This window comes from Hylaeus volcanicus, chromosome 3 (assembly GCF_026283585.1).
Source record: "Hylaeus volcanicus isolate JK05 chromosome 3, UHH_iyHylVolc1.0_haploid, whole genome shotgun sequence".
In the NCBI taxonomy this organism is placed as follows: Eukaryota; Metazoa; Arthropoda; class Insecta; order Hymenoptera; family Colletidae; genus Hylaeus; species Hylaeus volcanicus.
The window spans coordinates 11,998,767-12,024,334 of record NC_071978.1 but is presented as its reverse complement, the minus strand read 5'-3'; the positions used below and the strand labels follow the sequence as shown (position 1 = coordinate 12,024,334).

The 25,568-nt window shown below is 40.2% G+C and overlaps 1 protein-coding gene across 5 annotated transcripts in view; it reads right to left on the bottom strand.

Annotated features, from left to right (window-relative positions):
* Nucleotides 1–25,568, bottom strand: part of LOC128873654 (A disintegrin and metalloproteinase with thrombospondin motifs 1-like) — a 128,274-nt gene that overhangs the window by 76,231 nt on the left and 26,475 nt on the right. For all 5 annotated transcript variants that reach the window (XM_054117352.1, XM_054117351.1, XM_054117354.1 and 2 more), the window contains exon 4: nt 2,575–2,703. In XM_054117352.1, coding sequence (XP_053973327.1) covers nt 2,575–2,703 — 129 coding nt within the window. The remainder of the gene's footprint in view (nt 1–2,574; nt 2,704–25,568) is intronic.

The following is a 25,568-nucleotide window of genomic DNA, read 5'->3' as shown; positions in this document are numbered from 1 at the left end:
GAGAATAGAGGACGTGATAGGGACTCGGCGAAGAGCTGAGGATGACGTAGGTAGAGATAGAAGCGAAAGAAGCACCTCAAGACGGACAGGTTACACGGCTTTATGCGGGATCCTCGTGCTAGGCATCTACTTGAAAGGTTTACTCTAGAGAGCCTGCATGGTCGTTCGTGTCCATGTGAAAGACGTCTCACTCTCGATGCTGGGTCCACTAGAGGACTGGTCTCGAGGGTAAAACTCTCGAGTGGACGAGTAGCAGAAGACACTGCTGGTCTTGGGGTAGGCCAATCAACCCTTAGAATGCTAAATATTGCCAAGTCGTTGACGTAGGTCATGAGGACACTCACTATCACTAGTACTACTGAATCAGACAGATGATCGTGACAGTAGTTTGACCATTCCTCTTTTTCAGACTTGGAAAATGTAGGACCAGTAATCTTACCCAAATGAACGCATCAAAAAACGCAATTTCCTATAATACATCACGATGTTTGGATATCTAATAACTTTCTACATTGAGTACCCATTGTTCATTAACTAAATAATTCAAGATCCAATAAATACCCCACAAATAATTTCTGCCTTCAAACATAAAATAAAATTCATACACTCCACGTCCAATAAAAAATCATCAAGTACCCCCAAGCTGACAGAAGTCACAGATATTTAGGGTACTTAACCTCGTACATAAATTCACGACCCCCCATGAACATCCTGACCCATCTTAAACCCACCTTAATCGTTATTTGTCGGTAAAGGGTGAAACTTCCTGAATCGCTGAATCCACATTCCTCCAGGGTACCAAGACCCCCCTAGCGCCTCATGCCCAGACGATTTACACTTCCGAGAATCGAGATCGCAGATCGATCGCGTCCTTTATAAATATCTGGTCCCGCTCGCGTCGTCTGCTTTTTATCAGCGCCCCGCCGTCTCGCACAATCGAGAGCTTAACGAGGCGAACGTGATCCTGATAAAGGTGGTGCACTCTTGCCGACTCGATACGCTTCGAGAATCCCGCGTACACGTTCCATCAACGGAATGCATCCGAACGCATCGCGGTCTCTAATTACGCTAATTTGAATCGCCGTCGTTTCGTCCCTTCTATACGCGCGCCGAGCGAGCCTGGCGCGCTTCGAGTTAGCGATGGGAGCAATCGCTACTTCAGGAATCGTTCAAACGTTGACGTTAGGGAGTATTAACGTGGCTGGAGGTGCTTAGGTGTGATGGAAGAAGTAGAATGTTTGCGATGGGTGTAGGAGGAGGTTGTATTTTAAGAGCTCCAAGCTGGGGTAAATAGGAGAAATGGAGAGCTTTCCTTTGGAAGCACACAAAATGAGGCACGAGAATCTGAAGTTGTATCAATGTGATGTTTTACTATTTATTAAGAATATTTTGAATTGAGGATAGGAAAAGTGGCTCCAATGTGCATGTTCTCCGACATTTAATTGGAGTTTATATTTGAAAGATTCACGCAACGAACACTTGTTGAAAAATTTTTCTTTGTAAGCACGCAAAATGGGTCACAAGACGCAATCAGAAGTTGTATCAATGCAAAGTTTTACTATTTATGAAGTGCATTTATGGTTGGAGAGAGGAAAAATTGTCAAAGTAAAAATCTGACAATCTATCACAATCTCCGCGCACCTTTTATCGCAACTCGATATCTATAAACGCGTTAATGTTCATTAACGTGTTTGAACGATACTCGAAGATATCCATCAAACCTCCTCAATTACTCGCGAAGATGCCGCTGCAGCGCCACTTGTTTAATGACGATTATCTTAACGGTATTTCGCGCACCGTTCGTGGAAAGTATTATGCAATTTTGTTGATCGCGGCTTCCGGGTGGCAGACAGGTGTACGAGGGAACATACTCGGATGACCTAAAGGTCCACAGGCTACCTGGGATTTTTTAAATCCTCTTTTCAATGTCTCACCACCTGAAGATCTTACCGAGAACATCTTTATATTCTCTATAATAAAATTATGCTTGGAAAATAGGTTTCATTATTGGACCAATTTTAAATGTATCATTCCAATTGATGTTTCAATATTATCGTAGTTAGTACTGCATCCAATACCATCCCTCGATTATCTCTGAATCTCTACACCTTTTATTAATTTACATATATTTTTATACTCCCCATTTAATTCATCCAGTTCTCACAATTTTCTTCAAATATCCAATCATCACAAACCATTCAGGAATAGTATACTTCCTCAGAAACCATTCGAACAACTACCAAATCAGTCCCATCGCTATCCCCCAAGCCATGTGCCAGCGTTTAACACGTGAAAAGCGTAACGTGATTCACGAAACTCGATGTTCCCCTTTAGTCTACCTTTTTCTTCCAACGAACGCACTTTCGATTGAAGCGATTTCAATTTAATCAATCGAACGCGAATTTGTCGCAATTTTCAGTAAAATGGCGCCTTGATAGCGAGCATTTAAATTGTCCCCGTTTTTAATCCCTCGTTCGAGATACCGTCGCGTTAAGCCTCTCGGGAGATTTAATGCCACCGATTATCGAAGAAGCCTGGCGTCGATCAAGCTTATCAATTGAGACATCAACTTACGCGGATCCTCGTACTGGTTCTCGCTGATCTTCATCAGCCTGACGTACTCCAGATCGGGATTCGAGGCAGACGACGCGTCGCTGGAGGACCTGTTGTTATCCCAGGACGATTTCACCACTTTTTGGACCACTGAAACAAATAGAAAATCAGAAACTTAATGGAGAATTTAAATACAGAATTTGTTTTGATTTTTAGCCAGCGAGACTGAGGTTGATTTTGATAAATGGATTTTCCTATTATTTATGGAATAAAATTAATAGCGAAGATAAATAGAATAACAATGATATTAGAATATATGTTAGAGTATACCTCAATAACAATTCAATAATTATAATTTATTTCATACATTGTTCAGTACGTAAAGTAACTGTGTGCCATGTGCATTTAATTTCTTATTTAATTACTTTCTTTAATTTCATAAATAACCAATTTTGTTTGGAACATCGTAGGTACGAAATGCGTTAAGTTTAGTCTCTCATTTAGAGAAGCCTATCGTCGCTTTAATTTCGATATAGAATTTTCTTTGATAGGGCGATGTATCGTCGTCCCGTGTTCCAGAGACGATAGTAAGCTCGTTGTCTTATCGAGCCCGCGATCCGACGGTGCATATTTAAAATTTCGCGCGATAACCTTGCGCTTCTGCGTTGAATTGAATTAATCAACAGCGTATCTATTTTTCCTGGCCCAAGAAAGATAAGCCGTGAAAAGAAGAGCAAACGAGTGAGAACCGTGTGAACGATGTTGGGCAATTGGATGCTTAGGATTGATTATCCGGCCTTCTCCAGCGACAAAAATCGAAATTCTTTCCCGATATCTCATCAACCTTGATCAACAACGCTGCAAGTGTGCGCCCGTGGAGCTTCGACGATGATTTATGCACACGTATCCGTGACGCCTCTGGCCATCGAGTAATATTGGGTTGTGACTTATGGCGACGTGCCGTGACTTCTTAGCGTCAAATGAAAGCTGCATTCACGTTATTATTTTCTGTTTAAATGCAGAGTCTCTCGCTGAATTCTCTTTCATTCTGTGACGTGGTTGCTGGCTTGCAAGTGATTGAATTAAGTAGTGGGAGGGAAATGTTTGTAGGTACATATTTATTTAGAGATGAAAAGAGGAGAATTTATGGGAATAAATATCCTCTAAGAAAATGTAATAGGGTTCCTTAACAGTGATTATTTAATCAAACACGTGGAGGGCCATTTTTAAATCACATGTACTGTGTGGAGACGAAAAGTTGGACAGTTGGTCTGATTGGTAACAGTATAATCTACTAGAATTGAATAGCACAATATAGTACAATACTGTTATAATATAGAAGTCTATAGTATAATCAAGGAGATTATTCTGTCATCAATCAGACCCACTGTCCAACTTCTCATCTCCGCACAGTATGCATAGCTAAATATTTTTCTTCTTAAAAGTCCATATAAAAATCCTATAAACGAAAAAGTCCAAATTTACGTTGATTTTCCCTTAAAATTAATTTCAGGCAAGACCCTTGGAATCAATAAATAATCATCTCCACTAAAAACAAATTGATCGAATCCCTGACGATTTATTATGACCACCCTTCTAGGTGAGTTTTCCCTCTCGATAAGTAAATTATTTTCGGAGTCGATTAGCGGAATTAATCAACCGAATTGATTATCGTGTGCAACTCTGGGCGATCCATAGATTCGACGCTCGCTTTTAGGTTTCATTTCGTCGACACTCGAAAGACTCGAGTGGCCGAGCGTGTAAACGAAATCCTATAAATAAACGTTCGAGGAACAGACCAATTGATTTGATTCATTGTCCTTTGTAACGCGAGACGCTGAATCGCTGGATTCATCCTGGTCGTGTCCTCCTTTCAAAGCAAGTTTAGGAAACCACAGTTGCGAGATTAATTTGGTATCGAAAACCTTACTGCTATTCGAGAATGATAGATATGCTCTAGATATTTAGATCTAAGTAGTAGTACACATTCTGCGAAATAAATCTATGATCGACCATCGAAATGAGATAATTTAAATAATTTGAGAATTTAAGTAAGAACAAATTTTGTTAGAATTGTTAAACAACTCAAAACATCTGAGCAACACATGTTACTGAATAATTATTTATACACAGTGTAGTCAATGTATTGTAGATGCTTCGTCATGAATTGTGTTCTAATCATAGTCAGATGCCGTCCTACGTCAGACATCCTAAATTATTGCCTAATCCTACGTTGACAGCTTTGGACTTCTGTTCAGTCATTACGTCAGACTTTGATCTTTGGCTCGTGACGAGATAGAAGCTCTACGTCAACGCGTCTGAGCTTTTGTTCTCGACGATCTTAGCCCTAGATAGACGATCCTCTAAACTTTTCAGCGACGCGAAAGCTTACTAATCAGTGGCATAGAACTCTGGCCTGCGATAGCCTTTAGTTTTATGTCAATCTATCTGAACATTTTCTGGTGACGATATCGGTAGTCCAAGCAAAAGATGTTGGTTTCCAACTGCGAGTGACTCAAACTGAGTCTCTAGTCTTATTGTTTTTCAGGTGGTGTTCAAACTTCAAACTGTTGGTCAAAATCATAGATATGTGATTAGATAGTTGGACACTTGGTCAGCCCAGAAGCCCAAAATTTTATTTCTAATATTGTTTGCTGTGCTGGTATTCAGACATGAGTGAACCTAACCTTTCTTTCTCACTAGTAAAACAATTCTAATACTATTTTATTCTAATAACAACTGGAATTGTACAAATTTATTACATAAATACCTGTTAAACCTCACTAAAACGTCTTTTTCTATTATTAACCTACCAAAAGCTCTTCCTTTTGATCCCTAACGTTTTTAACAGAGGCCAAGTGTTCAAGGGGGCAATATTGTGCTTTAAAATACGCGCGCAACACGTAGATGGCGTTCCAAGTCGATCTAGGAGCTCCAAGTGGGGGTAATCGCCTCCTGACCTTCGACAGCCAACATATTCCACTCGCACTTTATACTTCATACTCCATATAGCTATAGTGCTTACAGCCTCGCCCTGATCATATTCCGCGACGAAGTCACACTTTGTCGAGCAAAGGCGCAGACTTATTAACGGATGACCCGTTTCGTTAACGAGCCTAAGGGCGGGGCCCAGTTTGCGGAGTTTCTCATCGACTGAATCGACCTTCGACGGACTCATTCTCATCGTAGGTGCGATCCTTTTGTCGAGAGACAGTCGTAAATCAGCCGTCAATCGATAATCGATTCCTCTGTGAATGCCGACCTAACTGCCGTGTTACGCGAACTCATTAAGTGGATTCCAGTAATGACAAACGAACGATTTCCTGACTTTTCAGATAATGATTCCGACATAATTCAACGGAAAGGGATGCGCGGCTCGTGGACCTCGTGGCTCGTAGCGTGACGCTAATTAGACGTCATGCCAACGAGACAATCGACTGCGGTTGATTGGAAAAGCCGCCGCGGAAGCGATAATCGGAAGAAACCTTTGCGGCGGTTTCCATGGAACGTTTACGCCCAACCGCGTTAATTGCGCGCAACGGATGACTGTGTCTAACGGACAGGTGCAATTATCGATGGTATTTAAGCTGGAAAAACACCGTTTTTCATTTTCCGTGTAATCGAATTTGTGAGAACTAGTGCAAAGGAATTTTCCTTGGTTGCGCTCAGAGCTGAACCTTCACTTGAAACGTTTAGCGCATTAGATTGCTGTGGAATGGAAGCCGTAATTAATTGCATCAAGATGGCACTAAGGATGCACCTAACAAATTGTTAGGATTGATTCATGACGATCTGAGAGACAGGTTGGTGAATTTGTCTGTACCAACTTGTACTTAAAAATAATATCTTCAAGCTCAACGCCTCGAAGATCAAAGCTGAGTATTATCAAACCTTCAAGTTCAAAACCTCGAAGCTCAAAGCTAAGTATTTCCAAACCTTGAAGTTCAAAACCTCGAAACTCAAAGCTGAGTATCATCAAACCTTCAAGTTCAAAACCTCGAAACTCAAAGCTGAGAATCACCAAACCTTCAAGTTCAAAACCTCGAAACTCAAAGCTGAGTATCATCAAACCTTCAAGTTCAAAACCTCGAAGCTCAAAGCTGAGTATCTCCACATCTTCAAGTTCAACACCTTGAACATCATCCAAGCACCTCAATTGAAGTTCCAGAGATACAGCACTCGAGTTTCCAGCTTCCACCGATAAAATTCCAACGACCTACGCGTTTCATTTAAACACTATCAACACCTCGATAATCCGTGCAAACATTTGACCGCTAATCTGCGCAGCCGATTGTTTAACTCTCGTGGATTCGCGTAATTAATTGCCGAGATTTTCAACGGGGAAAAATTACGGGTCAACCGATAGCCTGACTCGTTTTTTCGCGTTCTCGTCACAGAAGCGATTCACGCATCTGTTTTGTTAGCTCTCAGCTGGACAAACAACGCGTCCCGCGTTTTGCTTAGATTAGGGATATTCCATTCTCAATTGAGTTTCTGAAAAATCAATCTTCTCAGGAGATCGTAAAATTATTATTATTTTAAAATTCATTGTCAAGGTTTGGAAATTAATTTTATGCCTCTACATTTAATCACTTGTAACTCTAGTTCCTATTTCCTGCGCATCCATCGCGAAGCCTAATTTAGTCATTTTGAGTATCGAATAGAGCCAGTCTGCGAATCATCCGTGTTAAAACAGCCCTGACGACCATAATCGCGGTCAACCTGATGCATCCTGCGTTATTACCGTTCCCTTATCTCCTCTGTCCCAAGTATGTTCCTCGTTGAGCGTATCAGGCGCATAATCGGTAACGACGTTGTCCTAGGATCGCCGAATCCCTTCACCCCGTTCGACCATGCGGCGCATTGTTATGCAATTGTACAATGCACCGGGGCCCCGGCTGCCGCCCACGCGTCGACATTTAGTAAGCGCGTTTAATCTCCACGGACATGACGTAAAGTTCCTTTGTTCGGCGACACGGTCCACGATACCGGCTCGAGTGGGACGTCAAAATTTCTCCGCTCATTGTTCCGTTTCAGTCGAGCCACGGCTGGAACGTTGGGGCCCAGGACGCAACCTTAGAATTATCATTGAAAATACGAGGGAGGTTGTGCTTCCCACTTTCTCTGGTCCATTTTGGGTTTCAGTTTCTCTTACAGGAATACGTACGCAATTGGTCATGGATGGATATTGTTAAAAGTGGCCTGAGATCTTTATGACCTTGTTGATCAAGGACAAAATGTTAGAATTATCATTGAAAGTTTGGATTAGGTCTGGGTTACCACTTTCTCTGATCCACTTTGGTTTTCAAGCTCTCTTCTAGGGATCCATATAAACAGTTGGACATGGAAGGATATTGCTAACAAAATTTCCCTGAGATTTTGCATTAATTTTTTTATATATTTAACGTTGAACTTAAGTTCGTCGACCCAGGATGAAACCTTAGAATTGAGAAATTCTAATAAAACCTTAGAATAAAGATTTATAAATCAAATGAAAAGAAGTTGATGGTGAAGTGTAAGGGAAATGAAACGAAAATGGAATGAAAATCAAAAGAAAATGCCTTTAAAATGCAACAAAAATCAAACGTAGATGAAATGAAAATGAAATGAGAATGGAATGAGACTGAGGTGAAAATTTATGTCCTCGAGTCCCAAGTCGTACTACAGTTTGGCTATGAACACAAGGTGTTAGGTCTATCCTTTAACCTCGTCCGTCCAGCACGGAGTTATTGGACAGAAATAATGTCGCGGATTTAATCCTGTTATTCGCATTCTACCGCGTCGTAAAACTGCTAAACTGGCTTGTTGGATTGGCTCTGGTCCATACAATATATCTCTATTACTCGCTACGCGATCCGAATCGATAAAATATGCATCGCTAGACAACTTAATGGGCTCCGTAATGCCGGTCTCATTCATATACGACAAACCCAAAGAAAGGAAGTGAGAGTCCCTTTTTACATACTCTCAAAAATCATATCAGCGAACATGTTGAACCAGTGCAAACTATCAAGTGAGAAATAAGTGATTAATTTTATTACGTAATAGAAAGTTGGAGCAAACTAGCTCAATATTTGTTAATATCATTCACGAGACTTTATCTCCTCAACGTGTTAAACAAATTTACCATTGCAGAACTTTATAATATAATTTATGTTCCAACCGAAAGAATATTAAATGCAAGAAAGATTCTAGCAGAAAATTAGAAAGAAAAAAGTAAAAAGTACCAAACGATTAGAGACTTCTGATTACCAATTGCAAATTATCCCAGCGATGATTAACGTTGCATGGACGTCACAAGGAGGGATTGACAAGGATCAGAGACTTTTCTAAGAAGTCTTTCCGGAAGCAGCTTCCCCTACGAGAAACTTATCGCGTGAAAGAACAGGGGGAGGGACTGCGACCGCGAGACATATGCGGTCAACCAAGAAATCGTATATCGCCTTTTCTTAAAGGCACTCGACCTTTCCTCGCAACGACCTTGACGACTATACGCGAAACCATGTTTCGTTTAAACGACCATAAAAAACGAGCCCTTTTTCTCGCTACTTTCGTTTCAGGGATCACTTTTACAGCCTTGCTCGTCCTTGGCTTCCCAGAGGTGGCGGCGGATTTATTAGTCGTCGGTCTCGCTAAATGAGAACCATTTGGTTGATTCAAATGACAACTCGCCGCCAATTATTTAAATGCGTATGCAGTCTCGCGTGGCATGTTTGCGAATTCAATTCGCAAGATTGTAGAGTCCTGCTTTATTTTTGTTTACCGATGACTGGTTCGCGGGACGAATGTGTATAACTAGGCATAAATCACGAGTTGTTCTAGCTAGTTGCAAGCTGGTTTGTAATAATCCTGTTTGGGGAGAAAAAATGATTGTAGAAACTCTGTGGCTTAAGATAGATTAGGTATTTATTGAGAAAAATGTATATTAGTATAGACACAAGGAGTTTAGAAAGATTTAATTTAAATTATTTCATTGGGAACGTTTTTTGTAAAAAATGAACAGTGTTTATTTGAGACATTTGACAATAGCTCCTGTAATTTAAAAATTACAAAGGAATGAATGAAAAGGGGTGACCTTAGTAAAAGAGGCGACTTCCTTGCTACAAATTCAAAAGTAGCAACGACCAAATGTAATCTAGTCTTTACGTTAGATTAACCCCGTGCAGTCGTGTTAAATTTAGACATTGGTGTCGTCACTACTGTCTTGACTATCGTCAAGTACTGATCGAAATTAATTTCCGAAAAACGAGCAGTGATAGATAATATGTAAGATTATGAAGGATAAACGAGATTTATTAATTCTTTCGTGAACTTTAGATATATGTTTACACAATAATGTGTTTTAATTTTACGTTTTTATGTAAAAATTATATTTTATAGTTGCCCATCATGTGGTATCTTTCGGTAACTTTCTTCTTGTCATTTTGGAATATTGCTTTTGAAATATATCAAGAAGCGAGAACGCCTAATTACACTTAAACACAATTTGTAAAATATTATTTGGAATTCTACGATGTATCTTCAACTATTTGGTTAATAAACATTTAGGCAACGTTCCTTGTCAGAAACTTTTCTTATGACTCTTTGGAGTATCAACAATGCGTTAAAGCATAACTCCGCCCATCACAAAGTACTCACCTACTAATAACAAAAAACGATCAACAAGAGAATGCTACCACTTAAAAGAATACTCTCAGTTATACAGAGAATAGCAAACAGTTGTCAGCAGTCATCAAAACTCATTCATCAAGCACGCATCACAGGGATTCCTGTCGGTAGACAAACACTCTTACATCAGTAAACAAAGTCGCATACCGAGTACAGAGACTTCAGTTTCGCGCCTACTCGACACGATATTAATTTAACGAGAGTCAATATTAATATTCGTGTAATTTCAGAGACATGGGAGGAAGGTAACTGTTTGAGAAAAAGTAAAACAAATATGAACGAGTGGAATGTATCGAACACAGGTCGCGTTTCTTCGCCGATCAAAATAACTGCAAAGAACCCGAAATGGCCTCGTTGAAATTCTCGCAAGATCGACTCTTGGGGTCCAGCAGATCACTAGGAATAAATCCCTCGTCAGTTTGATGACTCCTGAATGTAGCACACTAAATTAAACTCTTGGGAGTTTGAGTGTCTTGCAATAAAATTCACATTTTCTCGGGGGTTCGATTCATTTTCTGCATCAAATTTTGGAAAATTGGAAAGGTATTCTCTTTAACAAAGTCATGGCACTTGAGCCTCACAAAAGTGGCTGAATTCCATATAGAATAAAATAGAGTATCAATGGGTCAATATTTTCCTAAAATTCTATTTAAATTAAAAATGCACAAAGAGTGAAGTCTGCTTTCTAAGAGTCAATTATGAGACTTAATAATGATTCCCGAGCATGATTCCTAAGAAACGAAGCCCTACGTGACTGCAAGTTCGAGTTTTGGATGTACCAGGGGTCAGCGAAACATCGTACGATGGAATGCACTCTGGTTGGCTTGCATTCCGAGAAATGTGTCTCTCTTTTATCGTATGTGTCAGACGGGAGCATCTATCAGTGTCCGCGCGGTGAGAATTACTTAACCTTCCTATATTCACGTGATCGACAACGCGTGTCTTTCACTCGAACGACTATATACCTCCTATCTCTCACCCCATATCCTGTATCCTGTGTCGGGATATCAGATTATCACGCGGTAAGCGTTTTTCTCTGCCGCCTCTGAAGCGTTTTCTCAGCGCGTTTCGTTTCAACTCGCGTTTTCGCTAAGGAACTCAGCCTTGCTGTCGCGTGTGAGCAGAGATTTCCATTTCATTGCCGATCAGTAATTTCTTTGCTCTTGGTGCAGAAGGTTTGTTTGTGGTCGTTTGAAAGGTCCTTGGAAGGGGGGTATAAATTAAAAATTAAAATAAGAACACAGACACGTGAAGTTACAATAGGGTAATTCGTTCGATCTAACTGTGAAGTTTTTGACGGTCAAACTTGGTCAAATAAGTAGGACGTATGATATAGGTTTGATTTAGAGACTTCTCGTATAGACACCTCATAGACATGCTTCAATTACAAACGTAGATCAAGATAAAGTTGATCTACTAGCCAAGCTTCAACTACAAACAAGGCCATACAGCACGCTACAATCCTTCTCCAACTAACAAACCCTCAAACCTACTTCAACCTCTCTACAACATCCAACTAAAACCACATCTATTATTCTAAAACTCGCACTAATTTTCTAGCTCATGCTCGAAACTCTGATTGCTCGTCCAACGTTTGCCTACCTATCACAATTAGGGCAAACCTCACTCAACCAAGAGCAACAAAAGCTTCCCAGCAGAGCAGCCGTTAAATTTTGCGCGAGTCGACGGAAATACCTCGTGGTCGATGATATAAAGTTCCCAAAGGGAACCCGTGAATGTCTGTGAAATTAAATAGAGGTCTATTTTCGCTCGAAGCTTCCCCAGGTCGCGGACACAACCGACTTAGGCGAGCTTCCGGCAAACTGATGCTACCTCGCTTTTGTCCCAGGTCAGGATAATACGAGCGGACAGCTTACACTCCGAAATTACTCTGGGACGAAATAGAATGCCGCAGACACGCTCGAGTCGGTCGTTTTGGAATTCATACGGCCGCTTCGAATTGTCCAGGTTCCGCTTTAATTCCGCATTGCGGATTCGTAACCATCGAGCAATGCAATTGAGATTGATATATAACCGAGCAAAATAGAATTCACGAGGATTCACCTGGGCCTCTTCCAAGGGGGATTATAAATGTCTCCTAGAAATAATTGGGAGAGTTAATATCTGAGAAAGTTTCTATTAATGTTGAATTACTAAAGTACATTTACTTTTTATAATTTTAAATTAATTGAAAACCTATATGTCGAAATATGTTTGACGATGTTTGACGTATTGAAACTACTAATCTTGAAATTAAAGAAGGAAGAAACTTAATTTATGAATATATTCTCTTAATACTATTTCAATAATTGCAATTAGAAAATGTAGAAAAAGCATCTTTAAAAATTGAGTAATTTAAAAAAAAAAGAATTTAACGCATATAAGTAATTATAATTTACATCTTTAATAATCCCAGTGTTAACCTTACCCAGTGTTAACCTAACCTTTGACGTATTGAAAAACTACTAACCTTGAAATTAAAAAAGGAAGAAACTCAATTTATGAATATAATTCTCTTAATACTATTTCAATAATTGCAATTAGAAAATGTAGAAAAAGCATCCTTAAAACTTGAGTAATTAAAAAAAAAAAGAACTCATTACACATTGGTAATTAAAATTGGCATCTTTAATAATCCCAGTGTTAACCTTACCAGTTGAACTGCTATCAACCTCCACCAACCAATACCAAACACCCCCAATCCCCCGAAACCACTCAGAAAAAAACACAAATCCACCCCTATCCCCTCGCGCCATCAAAGTTCAATTAGCCAAGCAGGAATTTTAAACGCCAATTTGCGAATCCACCGGCTGGCAATGAAAGTGCGATCCGAGCAACGACTTTAACGAACCCATGTTGGACGAACGTGGCGAGGGAGGATGCGCCGCGACTTTTATTCCCCGAATAACATCCGTTCCCTGGCGAACGACGAAGGAAACTCGACGAAAGCTCGTCCGCCACGGCCTGGCAAAAGACGAAATGTTTATGCAAAGAGAGGAGAGCGAGAGTTCGATGCAAGCGAGGGCCCCCAGACCTTTTAAGCGTCAAACAATGTCGTCCAGTTCAACGACACGTGGCGAGCTGGCGCCGCTCGACGCGGTGGCAGACGCTCCGTTCGCAAAGCCCTTTCTAACGAGCGTTCTTCACCTCCTTTCGAACGTTGATCGTTATCGGGCGTCGTAAAACAACGGAGGAATAGCGAAAGAAGGCGGCAATTAATTCGCTGTTGGGGCTTGATCGCGCGTAGAGTGCTTGGGGGGACCTCGTCTGTAGGAATTGATTGGCTGACACTGGCGAAGATAATTGATTGGTCGTTTTGCTTCAATTTGGAGGCGCGTGGACCCCTGGAACGGGGGCATCAGGCGTAATATTTGGGACCTTTGGGTAGTTGAATTGAGGAGGAAGATGCATTTTATATTAGGGGCAGGATTGGGTGTTTCATATTTTTGGAAAAAATTAGGAGCACGACTTTCTTATAGGGATGAATTATTTTATTGACTTAGTCCAGGGTCTGGAGATTTAAATATGGTTAATTACGAGAGTAGATATTGCCAGTAATCCATGTATTAATACTTTGAAAGAATTTTATATGATTCAGGAAATGTCAGGAACGTTTAAATTATTTTACTAACTTTCTACAAGTTGGAGAATTAAATATGGTTGGTTACGACAGCAAAAATTGTTACTCAAGACTTCTGTTATTCATTAAATATCAGTTCCGTATGACTTATTTTATTGACTCCGTCTACATTTAGAGAAGTCAGGGTTGCCTAATTTGACAGAAAGGTCAGAAATATTTCAGAGACCTAAGAATAAATCGTACGAGGAATGCATTAGCGTAAATTTCAAGAGCATCGAACGATAATCGAGCATCCTGATAGCCAGCTGGCTTCGGTTATTTTCGCCCCCGAACCGTCTTAGAAATAAATTATAGCCGAACGACGAATATACCCCGCTGCGAGGTGCCGATTCGTGTTTCGTGGCACGACAAAAATGTTTACAGACGAGAAGTTAAACGTCTGCCAGCTATAGCGTCCATGGATTTTACAGCTTGGACATCTTTTAGCCGAATTGCCTCAAGGTCGACGATCGCCGAAAATCGCGCCCCCCTCGATTCGACTCTTCATCGAATTCATCCTTCCAGAGAACGCTCCTTCGTTCCTCGAGTCGTCATCAATTCTGCTTTACGATCATTCGAGAGTTTTATGAACTATCCCTTCGCAAGTTCGCAGCCGGGGGACTGCAACTGGCCAGTTAAGTGTCATAAATTTGACATGGCCAACATCGAGAGCGAGACTTGGTCGCGGACCCTCGATAATTGTTGCGAGGATCGAGCAAGGATGCTCTCAGTGAGCAGTGAATCATCTTCTTGTTATGGTGAGATGCATCAAACAATTTGTAAATTTCATATACGGTAGATATTGAAAGTTATCGTGTGTAATAAATTTATTCTACTTTTAGAAAAAAAAGTTTTCAAATCACTCACTTTAATACTTGTTCCTGTGATAATTTTATTCTCTTTAATAGAGGTTCTGTTTAATAACGCTGGATATAATTATGAGATTGCATTTCTGAATTATTTAATGCAATTAACCCTATGCCCGTGAACAAAAGAAAATTCCTATAGAATATAACAAGATTATATAATTCTGTGCATGCATTTATGCATTTACAAAAGAAACGAAAGCTACAGAAGCTACTAATTCAATATTCTGAAAGAAAGAAATTGCATAGTGTCTTTGAAATATTAAATACTTACTAAACAATTCATTCTACTGTGTCATTAATGTACCATTTTAGAACAGAGTCAATACAGTACACTATATACAATATATACAATCTAACTATTATTTTTAACTATTACATCTTCATTTTCCTTCATTCCAGATAAAATTGAAAACCTCTAACTTCTCGAACCTCTCAAGTCACGTCCCCATCGTAAACCAAGTTGCCTCAACACCCGAGTAATTCACCAAGTCTCTGAAATACTCGGACATTTTCTGTATTAGCTACGTTAGACGATAAAACACGCCAGTTGACAATATTCGTGTGGAGTGAAATGTCTCGCCGCGTTTCCATGCGTCTAATCGTCCCAAGGATACGCTTAGAGGAGTTTACGAGCGCAAAGGCGACCGGCGGTGTATCAGCAAAGATCTTTCAACCGCGACGAAACGAATCGATCGACCGGCTGGTGAGCGATCGATTGTCGTTAATGAATGTTATAATTTACAGCGGCGAGGGAGTTGATTTATCGACGGTCCAGGCGGCCCGAGCCAGTAATAATCGGGAATCAAGTTTTCTATATCGCCTAATTGCGTCCAATAGTCGAACCTCTCTAGCCATAGACATAAACCTGCGGTTAGACTCGCGTTAGCAATATATACATAGTTTAATGGAAAAGGTAAGGGACCTAATTTGTTACACGAAAGCTCGTGGGCGTTTTTCAGGTGTAGTGATGCGCACGAGACGAGATAAATCTCGACTAAAAATATTAAGTATAAGTATTCATTTGTCACATTAATCGTGAGAAATCTGTCAATATTGTTGAGTTTCGGCATAACGAGATAACGAGAATTTAAATAAATAACAATTAACTTTATTTGTACAATAGAAATGTAATTAAATGTAGTTTCGGAACGTCTGCTCTCAATGGCGTCTTGCTCGAAACTGACAGCTTGACAGGCAATCGATTTAATATCTATTAATTGGACCAACTAAATATTAATTTCTGACAATAGTTAAATTAATTATTAACAATACTTATTATTTGAACAATGATGGGATTGATTTTGCTATGATATTAATGTTTCACGAATTATTTTCTCAAAGGATTCAACGAGTCTTCGAATCGACCTGTCACGACATGTCACGCGGTTGTTGTTCGCCCTTGCCCCACTCTTGTTCGATAGCGAGCCGCGACCCTCGACACAGGTATACGAGGGGTGCGATCTCACTCTTCGACGATCCTTCGGTCGATATGGATCTCGCGATCGCGCGTCCGCGTCTCGTATCCCTCCTATTTTTGCTTGTGTAGTTTCCTACTTCCTTGTGGTATTGCTTGTGGTTACCTTAGTTTGGTCTGGTTTAGTTTTAAGGCATGTACCTAAGTTAGTTTTAAGGCATGGATGTACGAGTGTCTGTCCTCTACCAAAGAATTATTAATCAACTCATTTTGTTTGTTCGTAAGTCCATATTGGATTCGCAACTTCGTTCTCCACTTCGGTCACTATTATTTCATGTGATAAGTGAAGTGACCAACTGTGTAACTGGACAGAAAGGTCGGTTGCCGTCCTCCTGGTGGATCTGTATTCGAGAGGAAGACAATCGGCTCCTTCGGATCGGTCCTCTACTTCCTGCATCACGTTTAGTGTAGTCCTAGGCTCCCGGCGCAGTGCAGTAAGTCCAAAGCGCAGTGAGACGGGTGCAAGTCGGGTCCTATAGTGGCTCCCAACGGGGTGCAAGTTGTAGAGGACTGGTTCGGAGGCGTCGGTCGTCTTCCTCTCGAGTCAGATCCATCAAGAGGAAACGGGACTGACTCAGTAAGTCCGTCACATGGTCGCGTCGTGTCGCGATTTCCATTTATCTTCCATTTAGTTCCAATAATTATTTGGCAGAGTCAGATTTAGACTTTGGAAATCGAAGGGAATTTTGTTTTCCTTTGATTTCCATAGTTTCGTACTTAGTATTAAGCTCGTCGACTCTATGTAGAGTATGCATCTACGTATGTATACTCTATGTAGAGGGAGATCGAAGGAAGTTTGATTCCTTCTATCTCCGGGTCTCCAGTCGCAGCAACCTCCACGTGGTGAGACCTGGTAATCGGTATCACTCGTGACGAACAATCCTTCATCACGAATAATATCGAGCTAATGGCTGCGAATTTGTAATAAGATCTTTAGATATAAAAAGTGTAAAGTGTAAAGTGTAAAGTGAGATCAGATTTAGATTAGCAGGGACAACACCGAGGAGCCATGACTGGTACTAGTGGCCCGTAAAAGAACAAAGTATCCAGTATATAATTAGTCTTCAGAAAAATTCATTTTCATAAATTATGTATTAACATTAATACATTTTTATTGCAAAATGTTTGTCAATTATCACGACAATTTGTGTTTTTAAACTACAGATCAAACTACAACATACGTATTTTCTGAAATTTTGATTTCTTGGAAACTGCAAGTTTCTCAGCACAATATTTTACGTTCCTATCTGATAAAGGACTCTCTCTCTCTCATCCCCTCTTTTCTATCAATAGCAAAGGATTAATCGTCCCCCACTTCCAACATGAAGGTTAAAGATGCCTCGATGCAGACCTAACGCAGACCAGTTCTCTAATGACGATAGTATATTCTAATTAGAAAATGGCGTACAACGTCGCGAAGCAGATTTCATTTTCTTTGTCCACCCTCAGCTCTGACAGTGACGGATGATCTTCGGAACGACGATGCTCCACTTAATGCGGCCCCCCCCCCCCCCCGCACACGAACCTGCGTTATGGTCTCTTTACCTTCGGCGCAGATCGCTGGACTGGCTCCAGCACGACACGATAAACTTCGGAATAATTGTTTTGACATACATAGCCGGAGAAATGACAAACCGAGCGGCGATACTGGCGCAGATAATGAAAAGGGATCGACAGCGATTTCCGCACATCAAACATCTTGTATCGATAAATCACATACGCGACCCTATTTGCATTTATTGCCACGAAGCATCGTCGTCAGATCAGAGATCATTTCTAAATAAGTCTGAGAATCGTTGATTGATAAAATAAAAATTAATATGGAATTGTATCAATATGTAAAAAATATGTATAATGATATTGATATTGATCGATAGAATTTTCAATGGTTTTAGTGGAATCAGATTATGTATGTCAAGCATGGTGATACTTCACAAATTATCGATTATATAATTAAACAAGAATCATAGCTCGCCTGGAATATTTAATATGTAAAAATAATGAATCTTTCTGGCTTCCTTATCCACGAAATTATTTACGAGACAATGAAACAACTGAAAACAAATTTTGCACTGTTAATCAACCCCGAAATGATTTACTGAAATGCAGGATAAAATTATACGAGAATACATTAACTGATGATAGCGATATTTCCCTCTGAAATCCTGGTTGAAAAAATACTGTTCCACTATCATATCGGACAAGCTATTAGAACTTTAATTAACCTTCGAGCAATCGGTTGACGACTGTTTTTGTGCATATAAAATTTGTATACAATGGAAATAACGCGACGAATAAATTTCCATTGGGATAGCCGACTGCATAAAGAATCGTTTAGCTCCTTCAGTAATCATTAAAAAATTAAAAAATAGAAAAAATAACACATTTTTTTATGAATGAATTTTATTTACTAAACATAAAAGCCATTTTCGGCCCAAAATGGGACTGAAAGTTGATATCTACTGATTAATTTTGGTAACATTAATCCTAATACTAATATGTGAAAATAAAATTAAAACAACTCGCGTACACTGTACAAAAATTTACACAGGGTTGCCCATCTGTAATCTGCGCTTGTTTATACCAGAAATCGTATTTATGTTCACACGAGTGATTCAGGTGTGGTCTTTTCTCCAGGTAAAGCTTGCCCGAGTTATCTCGGGAGTGGGATTTTCGGCACATACTAGCTGCCCGAGTATACTTGAGCGTGCTCCTTAACCGGTTAAATAACTCTACTTACGTTATTAATTCGAACATCGGAAATAAAAATAAATTGACTGATTAATTTTAACAGTTTTTGGCTAACCAATGGACTATTTTTCTGTTGCAATCGCACGATAATAATTATCGAAACATGCCAAGCAATTAAAGTAACTTGGGAAACGAAACAGATTGTAAATTACAAAATGTCGGATGTTCGGTGAGAAATCAACGCGTAAAGATAAACAAAGATTGATAAAGTGTTACAGAAGGATTGCTTTAATAATCTCCGAAGATAATAACAGGCATTAAAAATCCGAATGGCAATCATTATCTGTGGGTTTGTTTTTTTCAAAGTGCGAAATTGAATAAAAAGAACTTTCGCCACACTTTGATGTCTGTTTAATTTATTCGACGGGCCGTTCTCTTTGAAGAAAAAACATATGACGAGATTCTCGACGAATTTAGCCTGGGGTATTTATAGTAATCGATAAAAAGAAATCTTTTGAAAGATGTTATTTTTGTTGAAGTTTCGCTAAATATAGGTTAACACCATTTTCTGACCGATCATTTATCTTGGATCTATTATAGTTGGTTACAATGGACTGGAAAAATTCAAAATTAGTGATTTGTAATTATTTTTAGAATGATTCATTTTATTTGGCATTTTTATGTATAAAAAAGAATCATTGTCTGAGGAACTTCGTAATTCATAAAAACAAAAGAAGAACGACTCTTTCGAATCAAGCATGATACAAATATTATTGTCGCGATAGCCTTTGTTTACATATAATTTTAACTCAAATAAGAATTACTTCCGATTACGTTCGATTAAAATTGTTGAGTCTCAAATAAACACTGTTTCATTTTCCAGTACAAATGTGTCTAAATCGTCTAATAATGTATAGTTAAACGTTGTATCCATTTTCATAACTCATTTTCCCCAGTAACGTTATCTTCGGCGAGGACGAGGCTTTACAGTCGATGGCCTGAAATTAGCGATTCTTTAGTTGGGTTAATGATGTTCGATAAAGCGAGCCAGCTATTCTTATCCCGTTGATTAACTTCGGTATTTGAGGAATTGGATCGCGTTGAATTCGTGATAAGTACTCAATCTAAATTAATATTCAATCTGCCCAGTGCGACCAGAGTGTCAATAACGCTGTTAAATATTGTAAAACGTTATTTTCAAGAGTGAAGCTTATCAATTAGAAAATATAGAATAGAATATTAATTCACATATTATACATTTTTCTTAATTCAATATAAGAGATTAATTTTTTAATTTTATTCAGCAAGAACACTACATCTCTTGCTTTCAAGTTTATCTTTTTTTTTTTATCATAAAAGGACTATTCCTTTTATAGGGATTAGTTTGACATAATGAAAATGATACTCGATAATAATGCTTCACGTTTTTCCTGGTTTTCCTTTCTCCCAAGTCGAGGTTACCGAATGAAATGAAGGAGTTCGAAGCTTTCACGAGATTAAAGTGCGAGTGACTGCCTTAGGGCCTAAACACATTCGAGATTCACGCCGGACGCTTCGCGGCTTACGTAAAGGTAAAATCGAGTTAATGTAATTTATTCGGACACGGTGGGTGATAAATTATAATCGTTATTGCGATATCTAAAAATGATACGGGGCCGATTGCATAATAACACAAGCGTGGAAGAGTTTTACCACCTAGGAATATATAGGAAGAAATTCCTTGCACGTCCAAGAATAGGATTCTATATTTTCTGTGGATATAGAAAATCCAGAAATGAGTGAAATATTGAGAAACATATGAAGGAATCTGCATATTTTATCTAGGAAAAGTCTGGAAATTTTATTTAAATGTAGGAGTAAAAAGAGGATTAAGAATGTTTTAATAAAGAGTCTCATGGCTACCATCTTGTACAGGAGTTTATCAGAGTCAGTTGCGATAAGAAATAGTATTTCTCACGTATTTTAGACTGTAGCTCTGCTAGTACAGTTTCTATTGAAACGAGGTATTTAATTTCGATCAAAAACAATTGCCTCGATGGGAAAAACGTGAAGGTATTAGGAACTTTCGTAACACTCAAATATCCAGCGTCAGTTATCGGTCGATCGGCTTCCTTATTGCCATCGGCCGATTCCTAATAACTGTCACGGTGCCGCGTATAAATTACACGGGAGCTCTGTCAATTGAGCATGCGACCTATTAATAGGATCTCTTTATGCGTTCCACCGGAGGAGGGAATGACATGCACGCACGTGCGACCGCGGTGAAATTACATGCATGCTCTCTTGCCTCTTCGGATCTGCGCGTATTTCCACTTTAACGTCGCTCCACGGAATTCGAATAGAAATCTACGGCTCTGGTTACGCCCTGCGATAGAACCGTTATGGGACACGACGTCGCATGAATTCGATTTTCCAAATATTTGTCAAGCAACAAAATAAATACAATAGGTTGCTACCTAGAGCACAGGTTGCTGGAGTAAACATGGAGGGGAATTTGAGAATTTTTTTTTTGGAGGTACAATTTTTTGTGAGAAAAAATCATTATGTAGGTTTTAGAGTTTATACTTTCAGCTGTTAACATTTTGCATTCGAGAGATGACTCTCAGACACCGCTAGGTTTTCTTTAGATTTCTTTGGATTTCAAATTTCTTTGGAACTCGAAGTGCCAATAAAATGATTGTCGTTGAGGCAAAGGGAACCTGATTCTCAAATCTCAAATTAGAAATGTCTTTTTGGAAGTCAATATAATCTTAGCATTCGTGGGAATAGAATACTAAGAAAGCATCTCGAGTTGCTGGTAGATACCAGAAAAAAAGGCCTCGAGTGTAAAGGGTTAATTTTACAAATTTGTCATTTGTGTACCTGAAACTGCCAGTGTGTAGCCCCAAACAGTGTTGGGACGCCCACTTATATAGTTTGTTTCTGCAATCTTTCAGTATCGTTTTGAAAAATTGTATTAACTTTATTCAATTTCATTGATTTCATTTATAATTATTATTAAGGAAGCTTAAGGTATGTTTTTAATAGCATACCAAGTAGTTAATTAGTAAAGTCAAGGCCCAGGAGAGTGATTGCTGAATTAAAAGGAAGAAATAAAGAACAGTCCCAGATGAAAGGGGAATATGGTGCCGCGAGTAAGTAGAATGTGGACAATGAAGTGAAACAGTGCCTCTCAAGTCTGACCATAACGTCTGAACCAACACGATCCACTGATCGTTCCCATAGTTCCCATAGTTCCTTATTTTCTTATTAAGTTCTTCTTCTATGCTCTTCTACCTTGTTATATATTATTGTTTTATACTCTAGTTCTACAGTAACTTAATACAGTTTCCAACAGTTTGAAACTCTACTGACCTCACCTCACCCTCTCCCCAAACAAAAAACCCCTCGAACCTCACTCTCGCTCCTTCCATTGCATCACAATTTCAGGACCAGTCGCGAGCCCAATTTGCATAGGCTGCCAAGCAATTCGACTCCATATACCAGCGTTCAAAAGTGGCTTTACATGTACCTACTCGGCCGTTGCGCATGAAAGACCTAAACTGATAAAGACACCTAGACGCGGCATTGTCCTCGACGCATACCTTTCTCGTAGATGCATTCGGCACAAAGGATTCGGTTCTTCATTCCAGCGGGGATGTAGATAGCGCTCCTCGAGTTGTATAAAGATTTTGATGGATTTGATCGATAACGATTGATAAATGATTCGGTACCATGCGTGTACCCCTTCGACAGGAGATACGCGTAATATATCATAGATTATAAATCGCGTGCACGGATCCTGCGTGTGGTCTAATCGCGGATCCGCGTTCCTAGATTCGCGACTTCAATTTAGAGAGTGGAGAAGGTAGATTAGCTCGTCAAACATGGTGATTAACGTTGCTGGGAGAAGAATTATATTTTTCTTGACGATTCTGCTTGAATGGTTCGTCATTAATTCGTGAGAATGTGCTCTTCGAGAGGATTCCTTTTCAGTGCTTATAATAGTTTCTGAGTATCCATTCTTATTGAGTACTGAATCATCAGGTTCGAGGAACATGGAGATTGAAGAGGGAGAACGGAGATTGAGGGGAGATGGGAGATTAGGCAACGGAGTAGCTAAACGTTCTGATGTTTTGCCAGAATTACAGGAGTCGGGAGTTTGATGTTGCCTCGATAGTGGACTACAGACTACAAGATCTACAGAGGTGCTACCTATCGTCTGAAACTTTTAATAGTCACCCAAATGCAACCCATCCTTCTGGAGTCCTAAGGACACCATCTCGAAGCTCCACCCGGAAGCCTCAAACGGGCGTTACCACCGTTGCCACCTGATCCAGGCCGGATTATTTAAATTAACCTCGCCTGGTGAGAACCGTGCACGCGATTAGAAGTCGCTCTGGACAGGGAACTCGTGTCGTCGGCGATATTAACGACCATACGAGCACAGCTGAGCCACTCACGCAAAGGACATTCCAGTGGAAGCACAGGCGACGTGGAACGAAAGTGGCCTTTCGTTTCTTTTCTGCAATCACGGATACGCGCCATTTGAAAATTGACCGGTACCTTTAGCGAATCTCTGGCGCAATCGTTCCGATGTCACTGGCACGCCAATTATACTTGACCCCCGCCAACGTGTTTCCTCTCCCGCTGTTTGCCGACAATTACATCTATCGCGAAATTACCGCGGGACGTGTCAACCACGCTACTCTCGCAACACCTACTCTCATTATCAATGTACGCTTGTGCTCCGAGCAGAGGACGAACGTTGGCGTTTCAGCAATTTCATGGGGGGATGGATCAACAGTACATTCTATTTATGCGTACCGACGATCACTGACCTCTTTTGACTCGTGCTAAAGCGCATTGAGACTTGTTGTTAGTGTATACATTAATTCAATGAGAATTAAATGACTATTTACACGTTGGCACACTTGTGTTGTAAATGTAAACTCCAAGTTTGCTCCAAGTTTCACTGAGGATCATAAAATCTTTATATCGATATTCTATAGTTCTCGACAAAACGAGCAAGAAAGTCCTATGCCATTTTTGTGTAACATTAATATTTATGGTAGAAACTCCAGGTTTATTGTACGCTGCACGTGTAGGTCAGTGCGCAGTGCCCAGCCGCCATCTTGTCACTTCCGTGCTCCAACTTCCATGACCCTCCGAACAAGAATTGCATTTTCACCTAGAACTATGTATCTCAGAAAAAAAATGGATAGGAACTTTCTGTTCCTTTTATAGTGACCTATGAGGCTCCACTAATATTTCCTTTATAGAAATAATATTATTCCTAACGTACCCTCTTCAAAAGCCCTCAACATTCAAAACTTACAAGTGAATGCAAAACTCCACTAATATTTCCTCGCTAAAAACAATATTATCCTCAACATTCCTTCTTCAAAAGTCCCCACTCTTCAAACCTTTATTCTCTCCTAACCACCAACTCCGCATTCACAATTTCCCCCAAACAAACCTCGTTAAAAACTCAATCTAAATATTGCTGAACCGAATAATGTCAATGTTTCAGCAAAATTCGTAGCCTTAAGACCAATTGCACCAGCGCGTGTCGACTTTCAGCTCCCTCTCTACCTCTAAACGTTCAATTTCGAAACTCGTATCGCCTAAGTATCCTCGTACCTCGTCAGCAACATCGCAGAACGTGAGCTGATGCCACGTGGTGGAAGTTAATCAGCGATTCGATACGGGAAAACTGATTCTCGCGGATTCAGAAAGCGGCGTAAAACGATCCTCTCCACTTCCGCGGATCTTTTATCTTTTTCGCTACGGCCGACACCCGATATCCACGTGGAGAACTTTTTACGCGTCACGGACGTGAGCGTCTTGCTCGCGCGAACGCACGTGCCCGTACGTATCGAAGAAGCACTTGACTTCTATGCCCATTCAAAGACCGAGGGAGACCTCGTTTCGCCAGTATTTGCCTTTTGCAGTCGACGCCAAACCGCAACGACGTGTTCCAATTTAGAACAACGCGTTTTTCTCTCTTCTTTTTTCGCACTGCGTTCATCTTCTTTCTGTAGCGGTCACCTGCTAGGGGCGCGTGAGCGGCGCCTCGCGTCGACGCCGCGATAAACGTCGCCCATTGAATTTAATGTCGCCTTCTTTGGTCGACGATACGTTTCCGACATCGCCACTCAACGCTCTCTCCTTTGCCGTCATCTAATCCGGTCATTATTCCCAGCTATCTGTAACACGTGGGACGTAAATCCGCCGCGAATCGCGTGACGCGTCTTAATGTAACGTAATGCACGCGCTGGGAGGCGTCTAATATCTAGGGAGCTCGTTAGAGGGACCTCAACACGTCTAATGCTAAGTGCAGCTACAGCTTGGTGTAAGCTATTGGTGGACTAGGGATATTAGAGGTCTGGGAGAGTTACAAACTGACGAAATCGAAGGTTTAGCAGATTTAGGTGGAGCAATAGGATCTGCTAGAGGGGAGCAAATGGGTCGTAAAGTGTCCTGGGCCGTGTTTAGGCAGGAATAGGTGGAGGGAAATACTTTGGGTACTGATACTGAGCTTTTAGGGGGGTAATGTTTAGTACTAAGTGCTTCTAGTACCTTTGTGGGAACTATGTTGGGATAGGAATGTGGGAAGCAGATGAGTTACTAAATGACGAGATTGAGTGACCAGCTAAAGAGAGACCACCAGAGCGAAGAAAATGGTCCCTAAAGAGTCTTGTCTCATGTTTAG